The sequence below is a fragment of the Elaeis guineensis genome, chromosome 9, assembly GCF_000442705.2.
Source record: "Elaeis guineensis isolate ETL-2024a chromosome 9, EG11, whole genome shotgun sequence".
In the NCBI taxonomy this organism is placed as follows: Eukaryota; Viridiplantae; Streptophyta; class Magnoliopsida; order Arecales; family Arecaceae; genus Elaeis; species Elaeis guineensis.
Genome location: NC_026001.2, coordinates 94,753,169 through 94,769,482, shown reverse-complemented (window position 1 = coordinate 94,769,482; position 16,314 = coordinate 94,753,169). Strand labels below are relative to the sequence as shown.

At 36.5% G+C, this 16,314-nt stretch overlaps 1 protein-coding gene across 1 annotated transcript; it reads left to right on the top strand.

Annotated features, from left to right (window-relative positions):
• The first annotated feature begins 9,786 nt into the window (after positions 1–9,786).
• Positions 9,787–14,905, top strand: LOC105051061 (uncharacterized). Its single transcript, XM_010931337.3, has 2 exons — positions 9,787–10,470; positions 14,573–14,905. Exon 1 carries the CDS (start codon positions 9,904–9,906, stop codon positions 10,441–10,443), a length of 540 nt encoding a protein of 179 aa, XP_010929639.1. The 5' UTR covers positions 9,787–9,903; the 3' UTR covers positions 10,444–10,470; positions 14,573–14,905.
• The last annotated feature ends 1,409 nt before the right edge of the window (positions 14,906–16,314 follow it).

The window sequence follows — 16,314 nt, the reverse complement described above, 5'->3', positions numbered from 1 at the left end:
GTGCATACATCAGTGAGAGTACAGTATCCACTAAAAATCGATCGCATATAAATTTTTTTTCTCCATCCGAAAAGTATGAGAGATTCATAGAAATAGTAGGAGCCTTATTTATTTTTAAAGTTCTTAGAATAAATATTTACTAAATACATACTCTAATTAGAAACTATTCTCTCTACAGATAATCATGTTGAGTTTTAACCCTCAAGTCTGAATCTTTGACACCAATAGGTTGATCGAGTCTAATCACAATGATTGGCTCGAAAATTTGAGATTAGATCTTAGTTTCAAAAAATTAACCCATGTCCTCAATCAGGATGCGCCTTCTAAAAGGATGTCTGATTTGGTTGTGATTGAAACTAATCTAACGATTTTCTCTTCTTCCAGTTAAATTTTAGATTCTAGTTCAAGTGCACATTTGTGCACTTCTATGTAGGGTCTAGAGGAAATTAGAGGGCTGAGAGAAGGTAAAATTATTCTTTGTATCGGTAATGGGACAAGAGTTGCTGTTGTAGTCGTCGGAACCCACTCTTTGTGATTATCATTAGGACTTAATTTAATTTTAAATGATTATTATTATATACCTATAGCCAATACAAACTTAATTTCTGTATCAGTGCTGGCACAGGATAATTATAATTTTTATTTTAATAAGAACTTGTGATAATTTATTTTGAAAATAAAGTTATTGCATGTGCCTTTTTAATAGACAAACTTTATCATTTACATATAGATGCGAATGTTAATATTAACGAGCAAATAATGAATACCGTAGGATCTAAGAGATCTAGAGATAGGATTAGTCAGAAATATCTGTGGCACCTTAGGCTAGGTCATATTGGAGATGATAGACTTAACAAATTAAAGAAGGATGGCCTTTTCGGGTCATTGACTTTCGAATCTTATCCAGTTTGTGAGTCCTATCTTCAAAGAAAGATTGCTAAGCTGCCCATTATGGGACAAAGAAAAAGGGCCACTAAGTATTAGCTCTGGTGCACACTGATGAATGCGGTCCATTCGATGTACTGAGTAAGGATGGCTATCCCTATTTCATAACTTTTATTGATGATTACTCACGGTATGGGTTTGTGTATTTGATGCAACATAAGTCTGAAGTCTTTAAAAAGTTCAAAGAGTTCAGACATAAAGTGGAGAAATAAATCGAAAAACTTATAAAGATTCTTTGATCATATCGAGAAAAAAAATATCTAAGTGAAAAATTTTGAATTTATCTTAAGAATAATAGTATAGTCTCACAGTGGATACCTTCAAAGACACCTCAGCTCAATGGGATATCTGAAAGAAGGAATCAGATCCTATTAAATATGGTCCGATTCATGATGAGCTTCACAGATCTTCTCATTTTTCTGTGGAGACATGCGTTACTTTCTGCTATTCATCTTTTGAATAGAATTTTTTTTAAATTCGTTCCTACTACACCATACGAGTTATGGCATGGTAAGAAATTAAGTCTTGATTACCTCAAGATTTGGAGATATCCGACCTATGTCAAGTGATAGCAGACAGACAAGTTAGAGGTTAGGTCAATTAAAGCTCATTTTATTGGGTATCCCAAAGAATCCATGTGATACTATTTTTATCTTTTTGAGGATTACAATGTGATTGTAAGCCGTCATGTCGTCTTCTTAAAAAAAGAGTTTATCTAAGATAGAGACAGTAGGAGAAAGATTGAGCTCAAAGAAAATATTTTTAAAGAGCATCGAGTCCAAGAATCTGAACCCAATCATGAGCCAGTTGATGTGATACCTCCTCAACCTCATAGATCAAGTAGAGTCTCTCATCCTCCTAAAAGATACTTAGGTATTCTTACAGAGGATCTAGAGAAAGCATTCTTTATGGGAGATAAGGATATTAGGAATGATCCTAAGATCTATGATAAAGTAATGTTAGATGTAAACTCCAAAAAATAGAAGAAAATAATGAAGTCAGAAATTGACTTTATGCATTCCAACCAGGTTTGGATCTTGGTAGCTACCTGAAGGTATTATACATATTGGATATAAATAGATCTACAAAAAAAAATTGGATCGGATGGTAAAGTAGAGACCTATAAGGCAAGGCTGGTAGCAAAATATTATAGTCAATGCGAAGGTATTGCCTATCAAAAAATCTTCTCGTCAGTGGCCATACCGAAATCCATCTGGACTCTACTTGCTATTGCATCTTACTATGATTATGAAATCTGATAGATGATGTAAAAACTATCTTTCTAAATAGATATCTTGAGGAAGATATATATATGGAGCAGCCTATGGATTTCACATCCAGTGATAGTGATCACAAAATCTGCAAGCTGCAAAGATCCATTTATGAACTTAAGCAAGCATCTCGGAGTTTGAATACTCGCTTTAATGATGTGATCAAATTGTTTAATTTCATCAGAAATGAGGAAGAGCCCTATATGTACAAAAAGGTCAGTGGGAGCGCTGTCACATTCTTCGTATTATACGTAGATGACATCCTCCTGATTAAAAATAATATTTTTATATTGACAATGGTCAAAATTTGATTGTCAAAAGAATTCTCTAAGAAAGACCTAGGAGAAGCTTCTTATATTTTTGATATAAAGGTCTATAGGGATAGATCTAAGAGAATGATAGGACTTTCTCAGAAAATGTACATAAAGGAGGTGCTGAAAAGGTTCAGCATGAAAAACTTCAAAAAAGATCTTTTGTCTCTTAGGCATGGCGTTTATCTCTCCAAGAAGATATGTCCTGACATACTTGAGGAGATCCAATATATGAACAAGATCCCTTATACTTCGGCTATAAGAAGCTTCATGTATGCCATGCTATGTATTCGACCTGATATAGCACTTACCGTGAGTGTCATTAGTAGATATTAGTCGAATCCAGACGATGAGCACTAGAATGCAGTTAAGAAGATTCTTAAGTACTTGAGAAGAACTAAGAATTTATTCTTAATTTTTGATGGTGGTTCGACGCTGAAAGTGGAAGGATTCATCAATTCAGACTTCATGTCTGATGTTGATGATAGAAAGTCTACATTGGAGTGTATTTTTCTATGTAATGATGGATCGATTAGTTGGAAGAGTTTTAAACAATCAATCATTGCAGATTCGATCATAGAAATCGAGTACATCGCCATCTCTGAAGCTACTGAGGAAGTATAATGGTTCAAGAAGTTTATTGCGAAACTGGATGTGATGTCATCAGATATCATTATACTACAGTGTGATAACAACGACGCCATAGCCCTTGCTAAGGAGCCCGATCTCATCAGAAGTCCAAGCATATAGAGTGATGGTTCTACATCATACGCGAGTATCTCGAGAAAAAGTTTGTTAAGGTATAGAGAGTCGACTCTGCGCAAAACATGACGGACCTAGCCAGCAGAAGGCCGAAGCTCATCTTAAAAAGATGGGTCTTAGATATATGGCTAATTAACTTTAGGTTAAGTAGGAGTTTGTTGAGTGTATGCCCTAGAAAGTCAATTGTTGGCTGACATATTTATATTTTCAGAGCTTGTATTTATACTTGTAAAAATTTTTATTATTAATAAAGAGTTTTTTTATTTTCAATCATATTTATATGTCCATAATTTATCTTTGAAATTAACAAAGATGATTTTGTATATTCTCAAAGAGTTGAGAATTTAAGACATATATTATTAGTGGTTAGTTTTTAAATACTTTCGATCGAAAGATCATCATGGAGGACAATGATCAATATATTTAAGATTGGTATATGGATCATCTTCCTTCTAGATAGATGAGTCTCGAGTCTGCGATGTAAGAACACTAGGATGAGAGTGCAGGTGATTGTTAGAGAATAACTTGTATTGAGTATGATCAACATGAGAAACCACTTGGATGTCTACTCACTCGTTAGTGATCTTCTCAATACTACAGTGGTGTGAGTGATCTTTTGACCTATGGTGCATTGGCTATTCGTAGCGAGACTACTGAGTTAATTGCACGTTCTCTTGGTCCCTAGCCATTCGGATCATTGCTGTATATGTTGGCTATAGTAGATTCAAATTTACTGTTAGGAGTAGGATGCACTTAGATAAAATCTATCGATCTTGATAGAAAAGGAGTAGTTCTATATGATTTATAAGATTGAGTTTAGAAAGTCTTTAGCCAAAGTAAGCGTGAATGATAGAAAACAGTTTTTATAGAATTCATAAATGAACTCGAGTCAAGCCAATCTTGCATAAGACTGACGATGGGGTTTAACAAGTTATCCATGATCTCCATCTAATCGAAACTCACGATAAAAAGACTGAATCACACGGTAACTGCACCTAGAGGTTTAATACTTTTATTTTGCTGGATTGCCACTATATACTGCTAGGTATCACTGGTGAATTGTGAGACTTGTTGAGCATCGTCTTAATAATCGATGATCCTCGAAGAGCAGAATTAAAATTATTCCAATCCATCGAAAAGAGTTTCGATGATATTATGATAGAGATCACAATATATCTCACTACCAGACAGAATAGAACCTATGGGGTTACACAAAAAAGATATTTTTATCGATCAGATGGTTGATTAGCGATTACGAATCGTTAAAAGATAATGTCATCAACTTGATTGATGATTAACCTTATGTAAAAGTTACAATAAAATAATTTACTAATAGTTAGTGAATTATAGGAAGATTAATTAGCATTTGGTTACTAATTGACTCAATTTGATTGAGCAATAAGATTCGGATCAAGTCTAATTGAATTGGATTTAATTAGGTTGGATCCAATTAGATTATGAGATGATCTAGTCGTTAAGAAAGATTAATTTTTAATTTGATCAAGACTTGGATTCACTTAATTTTTAATTTGATTAGGATTTAATTGAAAGTTTGGGAGCCTAATATGATTGGGTTCACTAATCTAATTTGACTCTAACCAAATGGGATTTGAATGAGATCAAATTGGAAGCCACCAAGAGTCCAACTTGATTTGGACTTCTCCCTTTTTGTACCACCCCTTCATCACGTCGATTTTTCTTCATGCAAAAAAGTTTCTATGTGAGGAATTGTTACACGCAAATCTAGATGAGTCGCCCCCTCTTCTCTACGCATGGATAAGGATGGAAGTTAGTTCAAGTTTGAATTCAAATTAGATTTAAATTCAAGTTTGAACTTAATTTGTTTCCTTATTAGATAAAGATAATTTTTATCTCCTTTTGGATGCCAACTTTGTGTGGGATATTTTTTTTTTGGCATGTGATCAGATTTTTATCTTCGTGAGAAAGTTATTTCATGTCGATTATCTGAGAGTAAGGGTGTAAGGAATCCTTCTGTGCGTGAAACAAAGGAGTGGCGACTCCTTTTATGGCATGGTGAGAGATCTATGGTTTCTAGGTCCAGGATTTTGGGAAGAGAAAAAATAAAAGTGAGAAAGGGTTTCTCTTATTTCCTTCTTCCTTCACCTTTTCTTTGTCTAGTCCTTCATCTCCTCCTAGAAGAGTCTAAGAGATCCAAAGAAGGAGCCACATCAGCCATCAAAAGAAAAGTCTGCAAGGGAGCTAGCACCCCGATGACTTCAACAACCTCTGATTGGGCAAAGCATCTCGTGTGGATACTTGTGGAGGTCGGACGCTTGTACGGCTTGAGGAATCTCATCAAAGCTATGGATCATTGGCTATGGTGAATTGCGACCCGCACAAGGTGAGATCTAATCTCAATAAAATAGTAGATATGATCAGCTAGTAGATGTGATCTACATATTTTTAATTTCAGATCGTGCATGCTTGATTCAGATTTATGTATATCATAGATCCAAGCAAGGGTAGTTAACAGATTAGATCTGATTGTATTCTAGATTAAAGGGTTTAATTTGAATCTTCCACTATATGTTCATTCAAAAATTTTTAAAAATTATGCATGAAACTACCTGATTTCTAACAGAAGGAAGCTTTAGGATAAATAATCGAGTTGATTCTACTCATAAAGATATTGACTTGAGATCTTCTAGTTTGCTGGAATTTAAAGTTAATCATTTTACAAAGAAAGATTGATTTGAAATTGTCTAATTGATTGTCATGTAAATCTAGGGTTGACTCACTTCAAATCAGTCTTGAATTTATGGGGTTCTAGATGCATGGTGGAAGCTTATGCAATAGTTGCAAAAATAAAAAGTGGATTAAAGTTTAATCTTGATGTGATATGCTCAAGGCATAATAAGGACAAAGAATCTCAAAATTTTACTCTAATTCTATCAAAAATTTGAAAGATTAGATTTTTTTAAAAAACTCTAATGTAAAGTGGTATTTCTTGTCAGAATTTATTTGTTAGACCTACAGAATTCATTAGATTTAGATCAGAGTGCACAATAAAAGTATGATGGTTTAAATCATTTAAATTTGATTGAAAAGATTTGTTTTAATTCAGAGGATGTTATGACAGAGGATTGAAATTTTTTTTCAAGTGAAGAAAGTTATTTAGGAGCTGGAGGATAAGATAATAATTTAAGAGTTTGGCTTTACAGTATGTTAATTTCAATGATAAAATTATTTTAAGAGGAAGAGAATATAACAACCCAACCCAAGAGCGGATGGCCCAGATTTTTCGCATGAATTTTGGCATGATTAAAAAAAAAATTTCAAGCCTAGTGGAAGAGGACTCCTGATGGAGTCCATCTTGCTTCTTTGAATCCAGCCAAGATTAGGACTCCAGAGCCCGTTAGAGCTCTAGATCCCCTTTATAAATCCTCTTCTCCCCTCTAGGTGACTCGCCCTTCGATCTCGATGGATTGCTGGAGAAGAAAACCCTTTAGATTCTTTTGATTTTTCATTAATTGAGTTCCATGATTCATCATCAATTAGGCATTGATCTCTTGTTGGAGACAAGGTGAGGACCCCATAGCCTCCTTCTCTCTTTCTCTTGGTCCAGTGGTCTGTATTGCCACCTAAGATAGTGCCAGCAAGATGCCAGATTTGTGAAGGAATGAAATCTCTCCTATTTTGATTTTTTTCCCCTTCTTTTATTTTGTCAATTGCCGGTAGTTGTGGCCACTACCAGGGTCGCCTCCTCTTCGTCATTGGGCATTGCTGTTGGCCGTCATCCAAAACTTTCACATCATGATGTGGAGAGAAAAAATGGGTGTTGGGCGTTGCTGTTGGCTCTCTCTTCTCTTTTTCCTCTTTTATTCTCTCTCTTCTCTCTCATTGATAGCCGAAGGATTCAAAAAAAAAAGGAGAGAGTTTCTCTCTCTACCCTCTCTATCCCTTTCCTCTCTTCACTTATTTTCTCTCTCCACTTTCTCTCTATAAATTTTTCTCTCTAATTTCTCTCTCTAAATTTTTTTCTTTCTTCATAGATTTCTCTCTAAAAATCTTATGGACCAGTGGAGGGTCCAGGTACCTAGACAAACTCAAAACTTGGTGGATCCTAAGAGGGATCCTGGATTTATGATATTAGAATCGTTCATCATAATTTTTTATTGTACTTAATCATTTATATTTTTTATGTTTAATCCTTATCATATAGAGGTGTAATTGTCTGCTCAAGAGAATGTCGGATAGAATATCTTATTTTGGAGTTTGTAGATCAGAGAGTTTATCGATTTCTGTATTTACATCAATCATCGATAGAGATAAGGATTCTTGTATACAACACGTGTATATATGTTTACTTCTATATTGCATGATTTTAATTTTTCATCATTGATTTTGATGGATATGTGATTGTTGATATGACTATTTTTATTTTGTACATATTTTTATTGACGCTTTTCGGATGGTTTGGATTGTAATACTGACTTTTAAGAATTTTAAAAAGAATATAATATGATATAATATTTTTTTGATCTAATTAAGATTTAATTAATCAATGATCAAAAAAAAGATATTTAAACTAGCAATGTTAAACTAAGAATAAATCCATCATGGATAGAAATGTGGTACTTGAGTTTGCCACCATGGATTGAATCGTGGATATTCTAAATTTGCCACCACAAGCTAAATCATGGATTTTCTTGATTTACCACCACAGGCTAAAGTGCGGTTATTTTGGTTTGCTATCGCAGATTGAAGTGCGGTTATTATAGTTTTTCACTGCAGGCTGAAGCGTGGTTATTATGGATTGTTACTACGGGCTGAAGCGTAGTTTATGGTTTGCTTGTCACGGATTGAAGCATGACCGTGATTAGTCTGAAATTCTAAAGATAACTATTGATTGATTTGAATCTAGTTAATGAGATATGGATGATAAGATGTGAAACCACAATTAAGTAAAAGAGACTTTACTTAATGATATATGTGCAATATATCACTTTTAAAAAGATGGATATTTGATGGTATATGTGTATGTTTTTCGTATATATTGATATTGAGTTATACTAGATACTTAACATGAGATTTTGTGGCTTATATTTTCTTTTGATATTATTCATTTGTTATTTTCAATTGTATTATTATATTGATGTGAGTTTCAGAGTTAAAGGATGTTTGCACTTGCTAAGGTTGGAATTACGGTTGAAATGATTGATTAGATAGAGCACTATTATTGACAGTTGGATAATCGAGTTTTGTTCATGGTACAAGATTGATGTTTATGAATGTAGAATTATTTATTTTGAATTAAAATCGATAGTGTTCATGGGATGTTAAAATTGTAAAGATATTTTATAGACCTTGTATATTCTTTAGGATTTGCTCTAAAAAGTGTATAGCCATCACGTATTTAACCCGGATGCTGGGTTTGGATCGTGACAATAACTTTAGAAGAAATCTCGTTATGCTCCTGGTGTTTCTTTTTCTTCTTCTCCTTCTTTTGTTGAAAAAACATTAAGCAACTAGAAAAAGACAAGGCTAAGCTGATTTGATTTAATGTGGAGCAATGAAATGAAGAAAATTCTTGGATATGGGCTTTTTAAAACTTTCTTAATACATACAAAATCTTCATATTCTGATACTCATATGGATGCGAGGAAAATATATATATATTACCATTTTTGCATATAAAATAGGGAATACCATGAAAGCCTATGATGAATATTGAAGTTTGAAATTGTTTCACTTTCAGCATTAACCTTAAACTATAAGCCTTCTCTTTTCTACCTCTGACCCTCCTAGATTTGTTTGTCATCATGCATTATGCATCTATTTCTGACAAAACAATACTCAATCCGAGTCCATGATCTTCGAACATTGCAAGGAGTGGGAATGTCATTTTTGTCTTGATGTCAATTCAATTGAAAGAAAAGAAAAAGTTCATCAACCAATGATAGGAATTATATGTTTCTTTTGCTTTGAGAGTTGAGACCATGCGCATGTTCTAATTTGTAACCACTGAATTATTTTTGACAAGAGACATTAAAAGAAGCACAAGGTGAGATGCAGTTGCATGCACTGTCAGCAGCCCATGCTCTTAACTGCCATGCAAGCGTTGCACATAAGAGGCATATACTTAACCTACATGGTTGATTGGTTGTCTAGCTCAACGGCCCCTGCATGCACTTTATGGGACATAATTCATCATCATGCAAGCTCCATCAAATTCTCATGTGGACCTTGCATAACATTTAGGAAGTCCTGCATGGCTCACAACATGCATATGTGCTCTGGCTTCACATTGCATGCCATGAACTCTCTCTCTCTCTCTCTCTCTCTCTCTCTCTCTCTCTCTCTCTCTCTCTGTGTGTCTGTGGGGTGGGTGTGTGGAGAGTTAGAGGATGTAGTACAAGGAAGTCTTGGCTAGCCTGAAAGGCCCAAGAACTAAGGCCTATGAGCCCAGAACCATTGTAAAGTCGGCACTTCGATCGCCGGCAAAAAGCTGTACTAAACTCGCGCATACCGGTACGGCAAACGATCCGGCGCGGCGAGGAGGGCGAGAAAACCCTCTCTCTCTGCGTTCTAAAACCCTAGGTCTCGCTCCCGCGCGCGCGCGCTCTCTCTCTCACACCCATACCCAAATCGCCATGGCCGAGGCCGAGGGCGATGAGCAAAACCTCGAGCCCCAGCACGATCCACCGGCCCTTGCGAAGCGAAAGCCCGTCTCCGATTGCGTCGAAGAAGGGGAGGAGGAGGAGGAGGAGGAGAGGAAGACGAAGCTTCCAAAGCTGGACATCACCGCTCCTCTCCAAGACGATGATGAGGATGATGACGAAGACGGAGAGGATGACGACTACGAGGAGGGCGCCGACGACGACGGAGAAGAGGGCGATCCCAATGGGAATGCCGCAACCGATGAGGGGAAGGGCGTGGTCGCGGCGGTGGATAAGGGGAAGGGCAAGATGGTGGTGGAAGAGGAAGACGATGAGGACTCTGATGACAGTCGCGATGACGATAGTAGTGGTGGGAGGGGGGATGAAGGTGACGACGACAGTGATTTCTCGGATGACCCGCTCGCCGAGGTCGATCTCTCGAACATTCTCCCTGCCAGGACGCGGCGGCGAGCAGCCACGCAGCAAGGGATTCGTTTTGTTGCCGATCGAGACGGGGGTGATAACGATGGGTGAAATTAGCTGCGATGAGACGGAAAGGAGGTAACTTTGATGGAAAATTACTTTTGTTCTGGATGTCAGTGTTACTTGTGTCGTCTGGAATGGGAATTTAGCTATATGTGGGATTTTTGGCCGATTGGACTCAATGTAGAACGAAAACTTGATGATCAGAGTGAGATCACAAACTAGCAACCATTTTCCTAATAATCAAATGCACCAAAGGAAAGAATTTTTCGTGGTTGATTGTTTGGTCTGGACTTTCTTATTATTTTTAGGAGTAAGTGATTCAACACATTTACCTTCTTATCAGATATGATGATGCTGAATGCAGTAGAATTGGATGGATGCTTTATTCTAGTCAATATAGTACAGGGAAGATATCTAAGCGCAAGTTTAGTTGTCATAAATTGATGATATAGGCGTGATTCATGCTTTCTGTATCTTATGGTTAGAAGCTCTGAAATAATGTTCATTTATCTCCTAGCTGTTGGGTGGCAAATTTGCTATCAGAGATTCTAAAGTAGTTAGGACCAGAGAGCTTAGGAAGCATGGGAAGCGAATGAGGCATTTAATGCATGATGGGGCATAAACTTCTGAAAACTATTAAGAAAGGAGTGGAGGTAACCTATAGAAGTTCTGTATAATCCTAAGTTAATGATCCACTAACTTGTGATGTTCAGTTCTCATGTGAGAGGCAGCACACTGAGAATGGGCTACATTTTGAACATGTAATCGATGGAATCAACTCACCTCATAATCGGGCCAGGTGATTTTAATAGGAATATATTTAATAGGGAATTAAGAAAAATAAAATCTACAGAAGCTGAAGCTCATTTAGCTACTGTAACATACTAAATCATCTCTGTTGCTTTCTTATTGTAGTTCACAAGAGTTTCATCCCAAGCTTTGTGAACAGTTGCATCCAGAATCATCTCTTATCATTCACATGATAGTCCAAGAATTTCATTCCAAGTCTAGAGAACAACTGTACCCAAAACTTAACAAACTAGGTTCTAGTTGTGCTCAAATTCCTTGGGAAAGAGAGATTTATGATCATAAAATCCAAGGAGTTCTGTGACTTGTTCGATCAGAGGTGAAAAAAAGAAGAAATGAATAAACCTTTAGCTAGATTTCATATCATTAACATTTTAGTTCATGAACTGGAATGGGGAAAAAAGTATTCTATTCTTTTTCTGATTTGGAAGGAAATTACTAAAATCTGTAAGATATGTTGACTGTGTAGAGAAAAAGAGTATCTTGTTACTCATTCTGAACGTTATGTCAAAACGAGTAAATCCATGGCTTGTCAAAATTCTAGTTTTCTTTTTTCTTTTCTAAATAATCTTGATTGGTTTCATGTATTTAACTTGATCCATATTATGGACTTAATCAAAGCTCTCTCTCGCTCTCTCATGCACACAGATAGATAGAGAGACCCCCCCCCCCCCCTGCTCTATTTCTCTAATTTATCATAGTCTGGGTGTGTATTTAGACCCAATAGATCTTAGGTACTTATATAAAATCAAGGAATGTAAATAATATCATTTAACTAGCCTTTTTCGATAAGGTCTTGAGTTGTTATAAATTGTATCAAAACGAATCCGACTCATGGCCCATATGGATTAGGAGATATTGTAGCATAGGCCTATTGGGGTTGACCATAGACAAATCATAATGTTTATAATCGGATTTGTGGTTCTTGTGATTGGTTTTGAATGGATTTAGACTCTTGCTTAGTGTAGATGCTAGGGCTTAAATAAGAGGAGTATGTGAAGACCCATGTGGATATGTATTTAGTCTCATGTTGGCTATGCCTTGGGTAGATTTTGGCTACTTATATAGGATCAATGAACCCAAGCAATACCTTTTGACTAGCCTTTTTGAGTGACATCCTAGGTTGTAACATATAACCATACTCATAACCAACTAGGCTTGTCCTAACTATTTGGATTGGCTTTATGAATTCTTGTTCATCTATATTCCTACTTAATGTTACCTATAAAACCTTATTCACAGACTATTGCAAGTTTTTCCATGTCTTGATGACAATCTCCCCATGTCTAATCTAATTAAAAAAATCCAGATCCTCATGACAATTAGATTTTCATGTTCCTTTGCTTTTGACGGCTTTGTAATAGTTTGAGCTAACCTTATTCACAGACTATTGCAAGCTTTTCCATGTCTGTTATGACAATCTCCCCATGTCTAATCTAATCAAAAAATCCAGATCCTCATGACAATTAGCTTCTGACAGCTTTGTAATAGTTCGATCCAAACCAGTAGCTATGAGAGAGAATGAAGATATAAAGGCACATGCTGGCTAGATTTGGGATGTTATACTTTTAAGAATCTTTCCCCATGTTTCAAGAATTTACGTGATGTTTTTTTTCCTCTTCTTTTCGTATTTGTATAACACCATATGATTACCATCTCTTTAATTTTAACTATTTCAATCAACAACATAACTGCGGCTTGTGTGCAACATTATTATCTGGATTGGAAAGGGCAAATGGCTGATATAAAACAGTTTATATCAGTTTTTAAAGATTGCCTGACAGATGCTTTATGTCAGTGCTGATCTCTTTCAGAGATATACAGAGATATAGTTGTTGTGTTTTACCATGCTGTTTTCCTGAACTATAATTGGTTTGCTCATGAGAGAGGCTTTTGGCTTTGTCATCTGTTATAATTTTTATTTATTTATACCATATATTATGATGGTCTATCAGCCAGTTGTTGCTTCATCTGATGTGGATATCATCTGTCTACACTATACTCCTGTATATTCTCTATCTTTTTATCGTGTCAAAATTGATAGTGTAAAGACATAAAAGTGTATTGGAGTATGGCTTTTTAATAAGGATAGTCATACAGATCCTGAGGTGATGGTAAGAGTATTAAATATTTGAAGCTATTGATGAGAAATTACCCAAGCCTTGAATGGCTTTTGGTTGCGCGGGGCGGGGGGCGGGGGAGGGGGGGGGGGGTGGGGTGGTGTTGTGGGGGAGTGTGTGTGTCCCACACTGAGGATCCCTTGTTTGGTAGCCTGTCTTACTTTGATATGCTATTCTATTCAATATGGTTTGGATCCTGAAATTCGTATGACATGGTGGGGTTGATACATGGAACATAAATAGTTGTCCTCTTCCGGATGTTATGGTGTTGGGTTTGTCAAGGCTACTGTGGTGTGTATTAGAACTCCTGTGGTGATTAAATTTCCTGTTTCATGTAGATGGAATGCCACACTCTGATTTGATCTAGTGGTTTCAAGTTCATACATTGATACTGGTCAATGTTTTTTAAGGGATGAGTATTGGTTGCTTGATTATTTGATTTTCCCTATGCAGAAAATTGAAGAGAAGGTGGCAGGTGACCTTGCTGGGGGCGGTGTGGGGGTGGGGGTGTCCCACACTGAGGATCCCTTGTTTGGTAGCCTGTCTTACTTTGATATGCTATTCTATTCAATATGGTTTGGATCCTGAAATTCATATGACATGGTGGGGTTGATACATGGAACATAAATAGTTGTCCTCTTCCGGATGTTATGGTGTTGGGTTTGTCAAGGCTACTGTGGTGTGTCTTAGAACTCCTGTGGTGATTAAATTTCCTGTTTCATGTAGATGGAATGCCACACTCTGATTTGATCTAGCAGTTTCAAGTTCATACATTGATACTGGTCAATGTTTTTTAAGGGATGAGTATTGGTTGCTTAATTATTTGATTTTCCCTATGCGGAAAATTGAAGAGAAGGTGGCAGGTGACCTTGCTGGGTGGGGAGTTGTGGGGGGGGGGGGGGTTGTGGGGGTGGGGGGATCCCACACTGAGGATCCCTTGTTTGGTAGCCTGTCTTACTTTGATATGCTATTCTATTCAATATGGTTTGGATCCTGACATTCGTATGACATGGTGGGGTTGATACATGGAACATAAATAGTTGTCCTCTTCCGGATGTTATGGTGTTGGGTTTGTCAAGGCTACTGTGGTGTGTATTAGAACTTCTGTGGTGATTAAATTTCCTGTTTCATGTAGATGGAATGCCACACTCTGATTTGATCTAGTGGTTTCAAGTTCATACATTGATACTGGTCAATGTTTTTTAAGGGATGAGTATTGGTTGCTTAATTATTTGATTTTTCCTATGCAGGAAATTGAAGAGAAGGTGGCAGGTGACCTTGCTGGGTTGAGTTTCCCAAAACATTAGGGGTTCTTTCCCTCTTTGGTGTTTGTGGTTTCTCACATGTTTGTCACCATTCCTCTTTGTTTGTCTGTGTGCTTATTAGTGTTCTGCCGCCTCTTTAGGAGACATATTTGGGTGATCTTCCTGCTATATCACCCCTTCTGTGTGTATTAGTTATGTCCCTTGAAAGCATCAAAGATTTTCAAGTTGGTTTGGTGCACAGTAAGCTTTGATTTGTACATCTTTGCCTGAAGTTGTTGGGAGTGATCATTGGTGTTATCTATGGCTACATCTTTTCTATTTGTCTTCTAATGATTGTGGGTATATTTATTATGACTGCAGATATTTCAGAAAATGAGTTTGATGCTAGCTGAAAAATGGCAAAGAGAGTTCGGGAAAATAATGTTAAGAGTAGAAAACATGGTTATGATGTGAAGAAAATTCATATCATCAATCAGTGCTAGGTTTTTTCCTGCCTGCAAATTGTTGATCCAAACTGGTCCATCATGCTGATTGGGGATTGGTAACTATTATGATGTACAAACATATGACAACTGATATCAAGTCAGAGCAATATATTATCATAGCCCCCATGACTGCTTCTTGTTCAAACAATAGTAGACAATTTCGGGCACTATCTTTTGGAAGTATGTACCTTTTGTGAAAGAGAATGGTCAGAGGTATCTATGTACAAAATATTGCTTAATGACTAGTGCCCAATATGTGATGTGGAGAACTGGAGGAAGGGACCAACGGTATGATATTAGGTTGTATCTGTAAATAATTGGCTGCAGGTTGAGAGTTGGCATCACTCAATACGCTCACTTTTTATGTTTGTTCTTTGCTTCTGATTTAAGATTTTGACAAAGGTAAGATTGAAAGCGGGGGAAAACTATTAGTTGATTTGATTTTTTTTTTTTTCCTTCTGTAATGGAGATGGTCACACGTAATGATAGATGATGGCCATATTATTAAAAGCTATTCCTTATATTTTCAGTTCAATATCTTCAATCATTTCCAATTAATGTAGGCCCTTATGGTTTTCATAGCTTAATATGTGCTCTCTGTTATTCTTTAGTTGATATGGCTAAATGTACTGAGTGAAAGTTAGGGTGAATGATGCCTGAATTACAATTAGTAGCTCACCGTTTAAGGTTTTACCTTTGATTTCTAACAAAATAAGAGAATGAAGATTATTTGAAATAGATATACAAAGCTCGTGTAGGTGTTTGATGAGTTTAGGCACTGTAAAGCTTTGGCCGAGATATCATAAAATGGATGTGGCTTATGAGATCTTGGTGCATGAAAATAACAACTACGCATTAGCAATTATAGGAGGGAGCCCTAGGCAAAGGAACAAATCTCATACAAGACACAAAAAAATAAGAAACTTTTAGAGTAACAGTTTATTATAAGCTCAACAATCTTAGCCTCTGTCAAACTCTGTTAGTCATTACTTGCATTAGAGGACTTTATTAATGATTGTCTCCATTCATTCTCAAAATACAATTTAGCAGGCTTCTCTCTTAGTCCAATAACAGTAATTTATTAATATCCAACTGCTTTCCTTCGCTTCCAAGGTTGAAAAACAAATGGGAAGACCAAGTGCTGGGCATCATGCTAGACTTATTTTAGCCCTTGTACGTTGTTTTATATCTCTAGCTTGATGGTAGCTTCAATAGATGCTTCCCCCATGATGGCAGGTTAGT